General features: G+C 49.0%; 1 protein-coding gene across 2 annotated transcripts; it reads right to left on the bottom strand.

Annotated features, from left to right (window-relative positions):
• Window positions 1-214: 214 nt before the first annotated feature.
• Window positions 215-14,122, bottom strand: LOC131811056 (2'-5'-oligoadenylate synthase-like protein). 2 transcript variants are annotated; one of them, XM_059139111.1, is made up of 6 exons: window positions 13,663-14,120; window positions 10,187-10,469; window positions 8,906-9,081; window positions 5,440-5,681; window positions 2,859-3,006; window positions 215-1,243 (listed from the first exon to the last, which is right to left on the bottom strand). In XM_059139111.1, exons 1-6 carry the CDS (start codon window positions 13,858-13,860, stop codon window positions 743-745), a joined length of 1,548 nt encoding a protein of 515 aa, XP_058995094.1. In that variant the 5' UTR covers window positions 13,861-14,120; the 3' UTR covers window positions 215-742. The 2 variants fall into 2 exon arrangements, with proteins under 2 accessions (XP_058995094.1, XP_058995096.1); XM_059139113.1 differs by lacking the exon at window positions 5,440-5,681 and having other exon boundaries at window positions 1,105-1,243; window positions 13,663-14,122.

Here is a 14,122-nt window from a genome sequence, read left to right as displayed (position 1 = left end):
AGGGGGGAAATGAAACATTTTATTGGGTTATTGGAGTAACCTGATCACATGAAGTCCTCTGATGATAGAGATACTGTTCTTTTCCAAAAGCCTTTGGACTATTACATACCATTTGTGTGTGTGCATCAGGAGTTGAGAGAATTGTTTTACACTTCATCATACTCACTGTCCCAGATGTTAGCATGCGTGGAAAGAGATGAAGAACACCCAAAAAGAGATTAAACAAAGATTATTTATTTCTAGCTTTCTATTACAAGGGAGCCAGCCACTGTTCCCTGCAAATTGGCAGAGACTCCAAGACAGAGAAAGCTTTATAGTGGAAAAAAGAGGAGGTTTCTCTTCACTTCTTGATTGAAGCTGTTGGCATGGGGAAGCAGTAGGTGGCTAACTAGAAGCAGGCTGTCCTCTGTGATTGGTTAGGGAACTTATTTGCCTTTTTCTGATTGGCTCTATGTTGGAAGTGCAGTGGAATTAGGCAGTTAGTGACCAAGTCCTGATGACTGGGGGTAGATTGCTGCGAAGGTGGTGGTTTGGCTTCCTGGGCTGGGGACTGCAGAGGTTGTGTGGGTCAGAATCCTATCGTCATATGTGGTCTGGCCATTGTCCATTGTATACGAAATGTCTCACATCCCTCCTCATTCTCCCACTTGCAGGGCTAAGCTAACTATTTACAAAGCTGGTGAAGACATGGCACCTCCCCAGGTGAGAGCTGGAGGAAGTGGCTGATATGCTGAGTCCCAGATTAGTGGGGCAGAAATGGAAAGCTTTCAGCTTTCTTCTTGGAGAGGATAAGGGTGTCACCGTCCTGGATCCCATAGCTGCACAAAGATGACCAATCCTGCAGAACTTGACCTTGGAACTGCAGCTGCTGCTTTTTTCTGGGCAGCCCCTGCTGGTCTTCAATCTGGTGCTTCAGGCCTAGGATGAAGCTTTTGGGATCAATGCCATAGGCATGGCTCCCCCCATCAGGATTCTTCACAAATACCTGGATCTCGTGGGAGGTGGCCTCCACCAGACAGAGACGAATGTTGGAGAAGATGCCGTAATAGGCCAAGGAGCACTGGTTACTGAGGAGCTGTCGCTTGCCACCAGGCTCCTGGAAGGACAGACGCTTCAGGGCCAAGGTCCCCTGGCTCTCCCAGATCTTCTCTTGGATCTTCCTTATGGGCTCATAAGGGTTCACCGTAAGAATCAAATCTGAGTAACCCCACTGTCCCACTGTCACTTGGATGTCTCGTGTCCTCTGGAAGGGAGAGAAGAGGGAGAGGGGGTCAGTTCCACGCTCCTCTGCCTGACATGCAGAAGTTCTCCTTACCTGTTCCTAAGTTTCCAACAGCAGCAGTAGTAGCAACACACTTGGGCTGTGCCAACCACCTCCTAGGCCCTGTGCTGGGTGCCTGCACTCTTCTGAATGCGTTTTATTTTCACAGTGATAAGGGAAATCTGTGTTCTAACGTGGCCAACCAATCCAGCAGGAGATCCCAGTCCCAATCCCAGGGCCATTCCGGGTTTTCCCCCTCTCCCACTGGCAGTAGCTGTAAGAGTGGCACAGTACAGAAGTAAAAGTGTATAAAGTGCCCCCCTTTGTGCTCCGGGCTCAGACCTTGAGAGATTACTCTCCTCTGAGCCCTCTGGCATTAAATAAACCTTGGATCCTCCAAGGTCTCTGAGTGCCACAGGGTTCTTTGGCTAGGATCCAGTCCGGGTCCTGTACAACAGCAGCCTCATGAAGTTGGTTCCTATCATCCCCTTGTACAGATGAGGAAACTGTGGTTGAGTAGGGTTAAGTGACTTAGCGATCATCACAGAGGTAGTGAGGAACATAGCAGGTATTTTAACCAAGGTCAGACTCCAAAGTCTGTTCTTCACCACCACTGGAGGTCATGCTCAAGGTTCTGGGAGTCCCCGGTGGCTGGAGAACAGCACCTGGCAGGCGCTGGGTGGGGCTGTACTGCTAGCTGATCTTTTTAAGAAGGAATATAGGCCCAGAATCCCCACGTCCTCTGATTTTCAAGATTAAACATCTTTGCAAAATGATTTTTATACTCCGGAAAAATCCAGAGGCATATCGATTCAGTCTGTCTGTGGGCCTCACTTGGCTGGTGGCTCCCACAAAGACCTGGGCATAAATCCTGGCTCTGCTCCTAGCAGTGTGATGTTGGTTAATTTACTTAACCTCTCTGAGTCTCAGTTTCTTCATCTGTAAAATGGGGATAACAGTGTTCAAGATAGTGATAATAATGTTTGACCTCTCTATTTGACAGATTTGTCCCAGGACAAGTGCTTGGCAAGTTATTAAGTACAAGAGGAATAGAATCAAAGTGATTATTATGATCTTTGCCTGTACAGCAGGTTTGCCATTGCATAATAATATTACTTGGCATTTTTTGTTCATTGAGTAACTTCCCTCGCAGTTCTTTTCTTTCCAGCAGTTTTGTGCAAGGTTGTTTTCATGGGCTTGCTTCCCACCCAAATCCAGTGAGTTCTTTGAGAGTAGGAGCCATGTTTGATTTCTACCCCACTGTTGTCCCCACCAGCCCCAAGTGCTGGCACGAAACAGCTGCTGAATTCACTTGCGTGGCCTCAATTCCTGCCCACAGTGATCGGGAGCATGACAGCTTTCTCTTCCGGTTATGGCAAAGAGAAAGAAAAAGAGAACATGAATTTAAAGGAAGCAATCTGAGGCTCAGCAGGTTGAAAAATGTTCCCAATTTCACAGAGCTGCCGGGTGCCAGGCCTGTCTGGTTCTAAAGCCTTGTTGGTGCCATCGACATAGAAAGTAAGTAAATAGGTAAATTCTCCGCAGTTACCTCCTTCTTAGCTTCAAGCCCCTGACAGCCCCACAGAAGAGCCATTACCTTCACATTCCAGCTGGGAACTGGGTTCTCCTTGTTGTCATAGCAACAGTTCTGTTTCAGGCACTGGGAGGCCCTCTCCGCGACTATGTCCCATCTGTATCCTTCTGCCACATTGTGGGTGGGATCGGCTGGATCCAAGATGATGGGCCTGCAGCACAGGGAGAGGGTTCCCAGGCTTTTTCTGGTTTGCAGGCCAGAAAGAAGCCTGTTCAAGGAATCATTTAATCAAAACCACTGAGCATGTGTTGGGTGTGGAGCCTGGGGGGGGGGGACATTGGTCCCGAAGGGTCCGGGAACATCACTGGAGAGGAACAGATCAGGGTTGATTATATTTCCAAGAAGTCCTTTTTAGGGTGTGGAGTGTTGAGATCCCCAAAGGTATGCTGTAGCAAGAACAGAGGCCGGCTCTGGCCGGTGGGCCTCTTAAGATCAGAGCTTTTGTTTTGCTGAGCAAACTTACTACTTAGGTAAGTTTGAGGCTAGGGCTGCTGAATTGCTTTGGATAATAGAAACACCATCAGCAATAACCACTGAGAGTTACTGAGGCACTCGGTCAAGCCCTATGGGAATTAACCTATTTTAATCCTTATAACAGTTCTAGGAGGGAAAGACTATTAGACTATCGGTTTCTTTCTTTCTTTCTTTTTTTTTCCTTAAGATTTATTTACTTAAGAGAGAGAGAGAGAGCACGCAAAATGCATGAGCCGGGGGAGGGGCAGAGGGAGAGGAAGACAAGCAGACTCCTGCTGAGTGGGGTGGCCTGGTGTGGGGCTCCATCACAGGACCTTGAGATCATGACCCAAGCTGAAATCAAGAGTTGGCTGCTTACCTAATTGAGTCCCCCCGGGTGAGACTATTTAATTGCTGTTATATATCCCCATTTCACAGATGAGAAAACTGAGGCCCAGACTTCTCTTAGTTCTTACTGTCAGCAGATGGGTGTTCCTATCCCTTTGCTCTGGTTCAACAGAGAAGAGGTTGGGCTGCCCCCAAGCATCTCTCTTCTGTATAAATGGTGAATGAATACTTAGCGAATATTGGCTCAAAGAGGGTCTAACAGTCTCCTTAGGTTGCTTGGGTTGAGCACATGGGGCAGATGCCAAGCCCATGATTAAGTTCTGGCTCTTGCCCTCCAGGAGCTTTTGGCTAAGGAGGGAGCTGTGACTTCATCTATGACAGAATGTGACAGTGTGCTATGGGAGGGTGCTAGACACCACAGGCTCTATGTTTGCTACCCCCAACATCCCTGCACCCCAAAACAGCCCTGCCTGAACTAGGGAGCAGTGCCAGGCTTCCCTACAGGATAAGATAACCTGACCCAAAGTGATCCACCAGGTGACCTGACATGTAGGGTTTGGGCCCAGTGAATAGACTGGTTCCTTCTGGGGTTTGGACCAAGGATAAGGGAGGTCCCTCATCACATGGAAGTAAGAGGGGAGTAGGGCAGGTATGGGGAAAAAAGCAGAGGTTGTCAGAGGAAGAGACGGCATGTGGACCATGAGAGGGAGGGCAGAGAAAGAGAGTGTCTGTAGGTTTGCCTCAGGTCCTGATGGTTTCCTAACCTCAAATTTCTGGGCATCCTTAGAATGAATCCTCTTTTCATCAGGAGACTGGGTTTTACTTCCTTGTTTTTTTTTTTTTTTTTTTTTTTAAAGGGACCCAACATTCACATAAGGGAACAATAAACATTCTTGGGATATTGCTCGCACTGACCTAGAGCTTCTAATATAAAGAGTTTTCTCAGGCTGGGTTTCTCCAAAAGCAGATCCCAGAAGAAGAATGTGAGTGCCCATGGTTGATTTGGAAGGACAGGCCAGGAAGCCCCAGTCGGGAGTGGGAGAGTGATACAGGAAGGGAAGGATACTGATGAAGGGTTTGTATTGAGGTGATTCCCACTGTGGGCAACTGGAGGTTAGTCCCAGCACAGGGACTCTGGGAAACAATGTAGCACACGTGACCCTAAGAGAGTCCTTCCATCTGGGATGGGAGGGAGCTGGGGTGTTTATCCACCAGCCTCCACCGGCCACTGGGGGAGGCTGAAAGCCCCAGGCAAAGGCTGGAGGCTGAGCCAGCCTTCACATAAACGGTGACAATCCCGGGGTTAGGGATGGGTGCTGGTGCTTTGTAGAGCTACATGCGCCATGAGAGTGAACACCTCTCTGGCATCTACCATAGACCAGACCGCATGGGCCCTTTAGGTATTTCCCCAACCCTTACAATAGCCTGCATTGTAGATGCCACTTACTCCTGCTTTACAGAGGAGGAGCTGAGGCTCACAGCGGTGAGAAAAAGCCAGAACTGGGATGAAACCTGGCTGCCCGCGATTCTTTCCACATTTCCATGCTGTTGCTAGAATGCCCTGAAATGGTCTTTTGGAAGCAAGAGAACTAAGTAGGGTGGGGTTCCTTGAGGCACAAGGAGAAGGCTTACAGCCCCTCTGCCCACCGGGGCATTTTGAAAGGTTTGAGATGTCAGTGTGATTTTAGTGCCTGATAAAGCAGCCCTCCCATTCAATGCGACACTGCCTTTGCCTCTCTCCTTTCTGTTCTCTGAGATGTGGCAGACACGCAGGGCCCAGTACCTGTCTCTTTTGAGCTGTTTTCTGACAAAATCCTTGATGACTGGGTTCTGGAATGTGTAGTACTTGGTCCAGTAGATGCAGAGGAACTTAAACTCCTGGAGTAGTTCCATCACTGAGGTGAAGCCTTTATCCAGCCTGAAATTCTCATTTTCCTGAGTACCCATCTCCCAGGCGTAGATGGTCAGCAGCTCGAGGGCATAGTCAGGGGGCAGCGTGGCCCTGGGGCACTTGGCTTTCACGTACTGTTGTTGAAAGAGACAGGAGAGACCCCAAGATCTTGTGTCAGGATCACTCTAGATGGACCAGAAACTGGCAACTCCAACTTCTTGTCTCAGCTTTGCCACCTACTGGCTGTGTAATCTTGGCCAATCGCTTTCCCACTCTGGCCCTAAATGGTTTCCCTGTTTCAGAATTAAGGGGCTCAGTTGGTCCAGTGGATTTCAAACTATTCCTTTTTTTTTTTTTTTTTTAAGATTTTAGTTTTGGGGCACCTGGGTAGCTCCGTGGGTTAGAGCCACTGTCTTCAGCTCAGGTCATGATCCCAGGGTGCTGGGATGGAGCCCCGCATCAGGCTCTCTGCTCAGCAGGGAGCCTGTGTCCCCCTCTCTCTCTGCCTGTCTCTCTGCCTACTTGTGATCTCTGTCTGTCAAATAGATAAAAAAAACCTTAAAAAATATTTTAGTGTTAAGCAATCTCTGCAATCTCTGGCTCCAAGCCTCAACTTCAAGATCAAGAATTGTATATGACACTGACTGAGCCAGCCAGGTGCCCCATGTAACTCCTGGAATGGACTTAGGAAGAGGTGTCCCAAAGAGTGAATGTGTTGGGCTCTAGATCTGAGCCTAAGCAACTGCATTTCTATCTATTTTACTGTACTAGGCTTCTTCTGAAAGATTTCCTTTAAAGAAAAGTCTTTGCTAGGGGCGCCTGGGTGGCTCAGTGGGTTAAGCCACTGCCTTCGGCTCAGGTCATGATCTCGGGGTCCTGGGATCGAGTCCCACATCAGGCTCTCTGCTCAGCAGGGGCCTGCTTCCCTTCCTCTCTCTCTGCCTGCCTCTCTGCCTACTTGTGATGTCTCTATGTCAAATAAATAAATAAAATTCTTAAAAAAAAAAAAAGAAAAGAAAAGTCTTTGCTGATAGAAAAAGAGGGGTGGAAATGTAAGATTTTATAGGCGAGATAAATACGACACCAGGCGAGGAAGGCAAAAGGCAAGATTTATTAAAGGCACTCTGGCGAAGTTTCAGGGCTCAGGAGAAGGGGAGCCAGGAAAGTTGCGCTGGGAGGAGGTGAGCACCCTCGGGTGAGGTTCCGCGACTCTGGAAAGGGGAGTCGGGGAAGTCGCACTGGGTCGGAGTTGGTGGGGATCTTTTATCAGGCCAAGGCAGGGCATGGGCTCACATCCATATATGATAGGGTATTTGGTGATCAGAGGGTATGGGGTGGGGGGTCCTGATACTTCTGTTTCCTGCATATGTATCAGGTTATCTATGGAGATGTGACCTGGGCATACAGCCTTTTGGCGGGAGAATCAAGGGTTGAGGAAGGTGGGGGAGGGGGCTGGAAGATGGCGGCCCAGGCGGTCATTTCTATTGTTCCTCCTGCATTCCCGGAGCCACCAACCCAACAGGGAAGTTTCTACAGATCTTGGCAATAGCCGAGATTCTGTGGGGGAACACAGAAAGCTCTAGGAAGCATTTCTCTCTTCTCCGTTGTATAGTACCTACACTGTTTGGATGGGATTACCACTCCCCTCAACACCAGGGTGAATCCTGTTACGAGCTGATAATTGTCCTTATTGTTTAAGTCAGGTTTTTTTTTTTTTTTAAGATTTTATTTATTTGACAGAGAGATCACAAGTAGGCAGAGAGGCAAGCAGAGAGAGAGCGGGAAGCAGGCTCCCTGCTAAGCAGAGAGCCTAATACAGGGCTTGATCCTAGGACCCTGAGATCATGTCCCAAAGGCAGAGGCTTAACCCACTGAGCCACCCAGGCGCCCCTGTTTAAGTCAGTTTAAGTTGGTTTTTCTCCTACTTGCAAAAGAAAGCATCTTACCTGATACCAGTCACTTCCTGTCTAAAGAATCTTTCTAGGGGCATCTGTGTAGGTCAGTGGGTTCAGTGGCCGACTCTTGATTTTGGCTCAGGTTGTGACCTCAGGGTCCTGAGGCTGAGCTCCACAGGGGACTCTGCACTCAGCAGGGATCTGTTTGAGATTCTGTCCCTCTGCACTCCCCCCCTCCCCAACCAGGTGCATGCACTCTCTCTCCCTTTCTCTCAAATAAATACATCTTTTTTAAAAAGAGAGAGAAACCATATGCGATCAAATCCTTGTTTTAAGGAGGAGACTCGAACAAAAACAGAAGGGAGGCTTCTAGAAGCAAAGCTGATATACTCTCTGGACATTACCAGAAAAAAGGGCATATCATATGTAGGAAGAAAGCACTTTGCATTCTTAGACAGCAAGAAAATGAATCTTTCTGTGGAGTTCTAGTTCTCCAAAGCCACAAAACCTTGCGTTTCCTGTAAGTGACTGACTAAACACCAAACCAACTTTGTTCTTGGCTTTGGGCATTCTGATGACGGAAGATGTACCACAACCTTGGTTGACTTGATAATCGTGTAAGAAGAAAATGGCTTCACCATCCCTCACCCCCACCCCCAATAAACAGAGTAACTGTAAACTTACTAACCTTGGAAATTTTCTGATTCTGTTTTTTTATTTATTTTAGAGAGACAGAAAGCGAGTGAGTGGGGGGAGGAGCAGAGGGAGAGCGTGAGAGAGAAAATCTTCAAGCAGACTCCCCACTGAGTGTGGGGCTCTATGTGGGGCTTAACCCCAGGACCCTGAATGATTGGGTTACCCAGGGGTGTGTGTATGTGTGTGTGTGTTTGCGTGTGTGTATTTTAATATATACAAGAAAGCATCTTTCTTCCACCCTTTCTAACTTTGGGTTTGTTTCTGAGTCTTCCTTTCACAAGTTTAGTTGACTTTATTCATGGAGATATTTTGAAATGTACCTGGTACCATGCAAGCCAGCATCTGTGAAATCTAAAAATTGGCTGTTGCAGATGTATTCACTCGGTAATGACCATGACAGGAACACGGGTATTTGTGGGGGAAACTGGTGCAATTAACAGAAACTTTCCTTCTGTTCGTCCTTAACTAGCTGAGATTAACTAACATCTGGAGAACTCAAAGTAGTCAGTGTTAGCCAGTATCGACTGAAACTGGGGTGTCGCAAACACTTGTGTCCTGGAAAATATTGTATATTCCTTGCTTTTCTCCTTCCTTCTGTTCCTCCTCCTCCTCCTCCACCTTCATCACTATTTCAACTTACAGTTTAAAAGATTAGCATTTCTCCCCCTTCCCCACTACTACCCTCCACCTTGATGCAGGCCCCGCCTCCTCTTCCCTGCCCTCTACAGGCTCCCCCTATTGTGCCCCCATCCTGGCAGCCTCCTCACCTGCAGGTACCAGTGCTTTACTAGCCGGAGGAGGCTCTTCAGCTTGGTTGGCCGATATTTCACGAAGTTTCTCTGCAGCTCGCTGAAGGATGGGGAGAAATATCCAGGGTAACCCTGGGCCTCAATCAGACTCACATAGACCTCAGGATGTGGCTGAGTGTTGGAAACAGAAGGCCCTGGGGTGAGAGGGAGCAAAGGTAGAGAGCCGGGATTTAGGAAACCCCAGGTTGTTAAGTGGGGAGGAAAGGGTTGAGCCTGCTAATTTCCCTGGAGTGTCTCCCCAGGGAAACTGGACTCCTCAAGGCCCAAGAGAATCAAGGTTTGCCTTGCTTGATTGTCCTTCTGGAGAACCAAAAATGGGCTTGCCATTCTTCAGACCACTCAAAGACTGTTATTCTCTCTCGAGGTCCCAACCCACCAGGTCCCCTTGATGTCTGCTTGGGATTTCTTTCTCAGTGACTGATTCCAACCTCCTGACACCAGAATCGAGAACCAGGGTCAGATAAGAGAGCTGGCGGCCTCAAGGGCATTTGCAGAAGGGTGTGCTTCCGCGGCAGCCATCACTAATGCATCCCGGCACTCTTGTTCTTGCCCAGGTGGGACCCCATTTCTGACACCGTCCCTACAAGGTGGATCCTAGCAGCCACCCATCTGGATGAAACCTGATTCACCTGGGGTTGTAGCTGATACTGTTTACTCCAACCCCAGGACTCTTCGCCTGAGGACAAACTCAGACAAGGGCGATGGTAAGTTGGGGAATAAACATCCCACGCTGTATTTGGTTGAGGGGTACTCTGTGCTGTCCCCTAGAGTTCTCCAGGGGCACGAAGCCAGAGGCTCGTTTGGTGACTTTGTGATGCTTCCTCCCTTCCCTATCCCTCTCCCCTACTTCCCTCTCAGCAGTTCCCAGGACTGCTTATCCTCACATCTTTGTCTTAGGGTCTGCTTCTGGAAAAGCCCAAACAAGGACAAGCAAGCCCTGGCACCCGTGATAAATGCTACAGGAGGACCCCAGCTTCTGCTTCTAACACCTTCCCCTCTGCCGCTCTCATCTCCTCTTGCAATCATGTATTTATCCACAGGATTCTTTGATAATTGTTTCCCAAGCTGATCAACACAATGGCCTGAGTTGGGCCAGCCCCAACTGAGCCCCCAGCTCAGGATGTAGGTTGAACAGATGATTGCAGGTGTCTGCAGCTGGCCGTGAATGAGAGGTGTGAGAGTTCAGGTCTCCCTGAGATGGCAGGTGTGTGCATCTGATGGGCTTCCCCTCCCCCTTACCCAGGGCCCTATAGGCAGGCACGATGGTGACAGTGATGGGCTCTGCCGTCCTCCTGGTCTCAATGGTGAAGACAAGAGCATCGGGGTCTCCCTGGGTGATTTCCACGTCCTTGAGCCCAAGGGCCAGCAGATCCTGGCAACACAACAGCTTCTTCCATATCAGACTCAGAATGTCTTGGTGGTGCTTGGCCTCTTGCTGGAAGCTGTGGAAACAGCTCAGGAACGCCACCAGTTCTACCTCCAAGTTGTTCCTGACTGCTGTGCCATTCCCGAAGGAGCCTACCTGCGGAACACAGAACCCCGTCACCTGCCACTGCCTGTGCCAGGCAGTCCCTGGTGCTCCTTACATGAATTATCCCATATCCAAGGCTCCCCACAGCCCAGAAGTGTGGGCGGGTAGTACCAACATCCCCTCTTACAGGCGAGGAAACTGAGATTTCAAGAGAAGTCACTCGCTCAGGGTCACAGAGTACATAGCAGAGCCAGGGTTTGAACCCAGGCAGCCTGACTCCAGAGCCCAGACATTGTTTTGCTGCTGAGATGGGGTGTTCTAAGCTGCAGAGTGGTGCCTCCTCCAAGAGACCACTGAGGCCTACTCCCCAGGGTATTCTGAGCATTTGGGCATCTGAGCCTTTCATGACATTAAAAAGTTGGGAGCAGGATTGCCTGGTGGGTAAGAGCCAAGGGGCAGCCTGACTTTGACCTTGACTCCTGCACTTGTTTCTCATCTCTGGTCCCTAAATGTGAACCCTAATTCCTCGTCTGCAAAGTGAGAGTAATCATGGAACGTGAGTCATGGGTTCCTGGGAGGATTAGATAAGAGAAGGTGTGTGTGTGGGGCTTGCCATGGGCCCGGCATGCAGGAAGTCAGCCGTATAGCCCTCATCCTCTTCTTTGTCTCGTTTTGACTCAGATCATCCCTTCTCTACCTGGGGTTCAGTTTCCCCATCTGGATGGAAGGAGCCTGAACCGGATGATTTGGAAGCAGTCTATTTCATGTTCTGAGAGTCTAGACCTGCTCTCCAGCCCCTCCTGCCTCTGGTATATAAAGCCCTACAAATATCTGGCCTCCTGTCTTTCTCACCACAGGCTGGGAGATCCCTCAGACTTGAGGGTGATTACCTCTTCTGGCAAGTGGAATCACGACAGATTGATTGTAATGCAACTGTCATGGGTTGAACCTTCACGGTGTCTGGCACTATTTAACACCCACTGACTGGGGTGGGGACTAGTCACCCCAGTAATTGTCCCCAGTGTACAGATGAGAAAGCTGAGACAGTGGATTCATGGCCAGGGGTCATAGTCATGGTCAGTTAAAGGGTCAGAAGACAAGGTGTTCTGACAAGGTGTTCTACTTCTTTCTTCCCTGTGCCCCAAGTCTCTGTGCCCCAAGGCCCTAGTTCTGAGGAGAAGTCTGCCATCTTTTTCTTCCTCCTTTTTTTTTTTTTTGCATTCTCTTTCTGCACCTTCATTGAGATCGAACATTTCTGCTGGGAATGGAACCCTGTGTGCGGATGAAGGGCACATTCCCTTGAAAGCTATGCCCAGACTTCCTGCCTTTTGCAATGAAGACCCAGGTGGAGACTAAAGGACATTCTTGAACAAGCTTCGTGACTTACTCCAGTCCGAGTCTTCTTAAACCCAACTCATTCGAGCATTCATTCATGTGAACCAACCAAGCTCCAGATTTTTGTGGGGGTGGGCAGAGGGTTTAGAACGTGCATAAAGCATTATTTCTCCTCTACCATTGCTTTGGGGGTATCACTCTTATTTTATGGTTTTGGTGGGAGGGGGAAGTGGCTCGGGTCTCCAGGGAGAATTTGAGGGCTGGGTAAATTCCACTTCATGTCATCAAAACTCATTCAGTTGGTCTCCAGACTACCCCCCCCTTTCATCCACTTCACCCTCAAGATTGTCAGGGGTGGGGCAGGCTGGGGGTGTCTGCCTGACTCAGAGCAAGAATTTATAATGGCGCTTTTGTTTTGGTGCATTTACCTTGTGCTTATCTCTTAGTTTACATTGATGAGGCTTTTGCTGGACAAGGAGGAAACTGGTGATGATGATGATGAGACAGAAGGTATGAGAGATAAGAGGAGTCTAAGAAGGAAAGGAAAGGAAGCCAAGAGTCAAACCGTGGTCTGTCTAAATCCTGTGGCCTCAGGCTCTAGGTGCTGGAGATGGGTGTAAGGAAGGGCTGGGGACCCGAGATTTCTAAATCCTTTACTGAGGTGAGAACTAGAGCCCTAGGCTGGGGTCAGGCACCCTAATTCTAGTCCTGCCTTTGCCGCTAGCTCACTGTGTGAACCTAAGACATCTCTCACCATCTCTGTGCTTCAGTTTCCTTAATGTTTAAACAAAGGGTTGGCTGAGACTGATTCTCCAGGGCCTTTCCAGGTTTGACCCCCTTGAATTTTGATTCTAGCTAGGACAAGAAGCAGCTGAAGGAAGGGCATGGGGGGAAAAATCAGTGGGGTTGGCCTAGAGCACCGGCTGTGGAATAGATAGATCCTAGTTCAAATCCCAGTTCCCCCAGGAGCTGTGTGACCTTGGACAAGTCACCTTACCTCTCTGAGCTTCCACTAAAGAAAACGTCTAATCAAAAACTTACAACAGAAAAGTAGGAAGAGACTCCAATGAGCACTCACATATCCAGGCAGTTAGTTCCAGCAAGTCTAAACTCCTTGCCACATTTGCTGCATTAAAACCTTGTTAGAGCAATTACAAATACTGAGGAACTTTGTCTCTGAATACTTTAGCATTTTTAAAAAAGATTTTATTTATTCATTTGAGTGTAAGAGAGAGAGAGAGAAAGAGAGAGCACAAGCAAGGGTAGAGGCAGAAGCAGATTCTCCACTGGCAGGGAGCCCGATAGAGGCCTCAAATCCCAGGACCCCGATATCATAACCTGAGCTTTTAAACACAGATGTTTAACCATCTGAGCCACCCAGGCACTCCTGCTTTAGCATTTGTATCCAACCAAAAAGAGCACTTCCTCCTGGCCCATAACCACAAAAGGATTATACCTAAACAATATTCAGGCCATATTAAAATTTCCCTACTTGTCCCCAAACTGTATTTTATGGATGGTCTATTCACACCAGGATCCAATCAGAGACCTTGCATTGCATTTAGTCATTATGAATCTTAAGGGTCCGAACCTCCATTTTGCTCATCTGTAAAATGGGAAAAGAATCGTGTATACCTCAAAGGGTGCATGAATTAGAGCTCGTGTATTGTAAGGGATTAGGCTAGTGCATCCCAGAAAAGTGAACTATTGTCATGAGTTTCCTTACCAGACCTGTTCTGCTCAAGACAGAAGCAGGGTAGGGTGCAGGCAGCTCAGTGGGATGCCCTGACATGTCAGCCGCGTGGGCTAAGGATAATGAGGCAAGAGGCTCCCAGCATCCTCTGGGATGAGGACCCTCATGCTGCCTTTGCCAGGCCCTGGCTTTATGGAGGGAGGGGACCAATCTCACCTTGAGCACCTTCAGCACCCGAACCTTCTCATCCAGTCCGCAGTCGCCCTCAAAGTGCTCTTCTCTCAGGAATTGTTGCACAGTCTGCACAGCCTCCAGAACCTCCACTTTCTGCTCCTGGTAGGGCTGCAGCCATTGAGCCACAAAGGAGTCCAGCCTGGAGGCAGGGGTGGCATACAGCTCCCTGGTCAGTGCCATCTCTGAGCCAGAGGACCACCGTTGCACAGATATATAGCCACACAGCTATCCGGCTCCCTGCACGCCCACTTCTTTAAGGGGGCTCCTCCTCAGTTGACTGCCAGCACCCTGCGGGGTAGAGGGGCCAGAGTGGAGAGGAAACCAGGAGGTGACTGGGCTGACCTGAGTTTCTCTTCTTGGAGACCCTTTGCTGCAGCAGGGGCCCTCCCGCCGGGAGTTCTGGGGCCACCTTAACAAGCTTGACTTCCAGCCTAATCTTTTT

This window comes from Mustela lutreola, chromosome 11, assembly GCF_030435805.1.
Source record: "Mustela lutreola isolate mMusLut2 chromosome 11, mMusLut2.pri, whole genome shotgun sequence".
Taxonomy (NCBI): domain Eukaryota; kingdom Metazoa; phylum Chordata; class Mammalia; order Carnivora; family Mustelidae; genus Mustela; species Mustela lutreola.
The sequence above is the reverse complement of the archived record's forward strand: the minus strand, read 5'-3'. Positions and strand labels throughout refer to the sequence as shown.

Excerpts from the sequence above, each read along its gene's own strand:
- LOC131811056 (XM_059139111.1), bottom strand. The coding sequence starts at position 13,860 with ATGGCACTGACCAGGGAGCTGTATGCCACCCCTGCCTCCAGGCTGGAC. Across the intron at positions 5,682-8,905 it reads TAAAGCACTGGTACCTGCAG|TACGTGAAAGCCAAGTGCCC; the intron begins GTGAGGAGGCTG and ends TTTCAACAACAG. Across the intron at positions 1,244-2,858 it reads TTCCCAGCTGGAATGTGAAG|AGGACACGAGACATCCAAGT; the intron begins GTAATGGCTCTT and ends TCTCCCTTCCAG.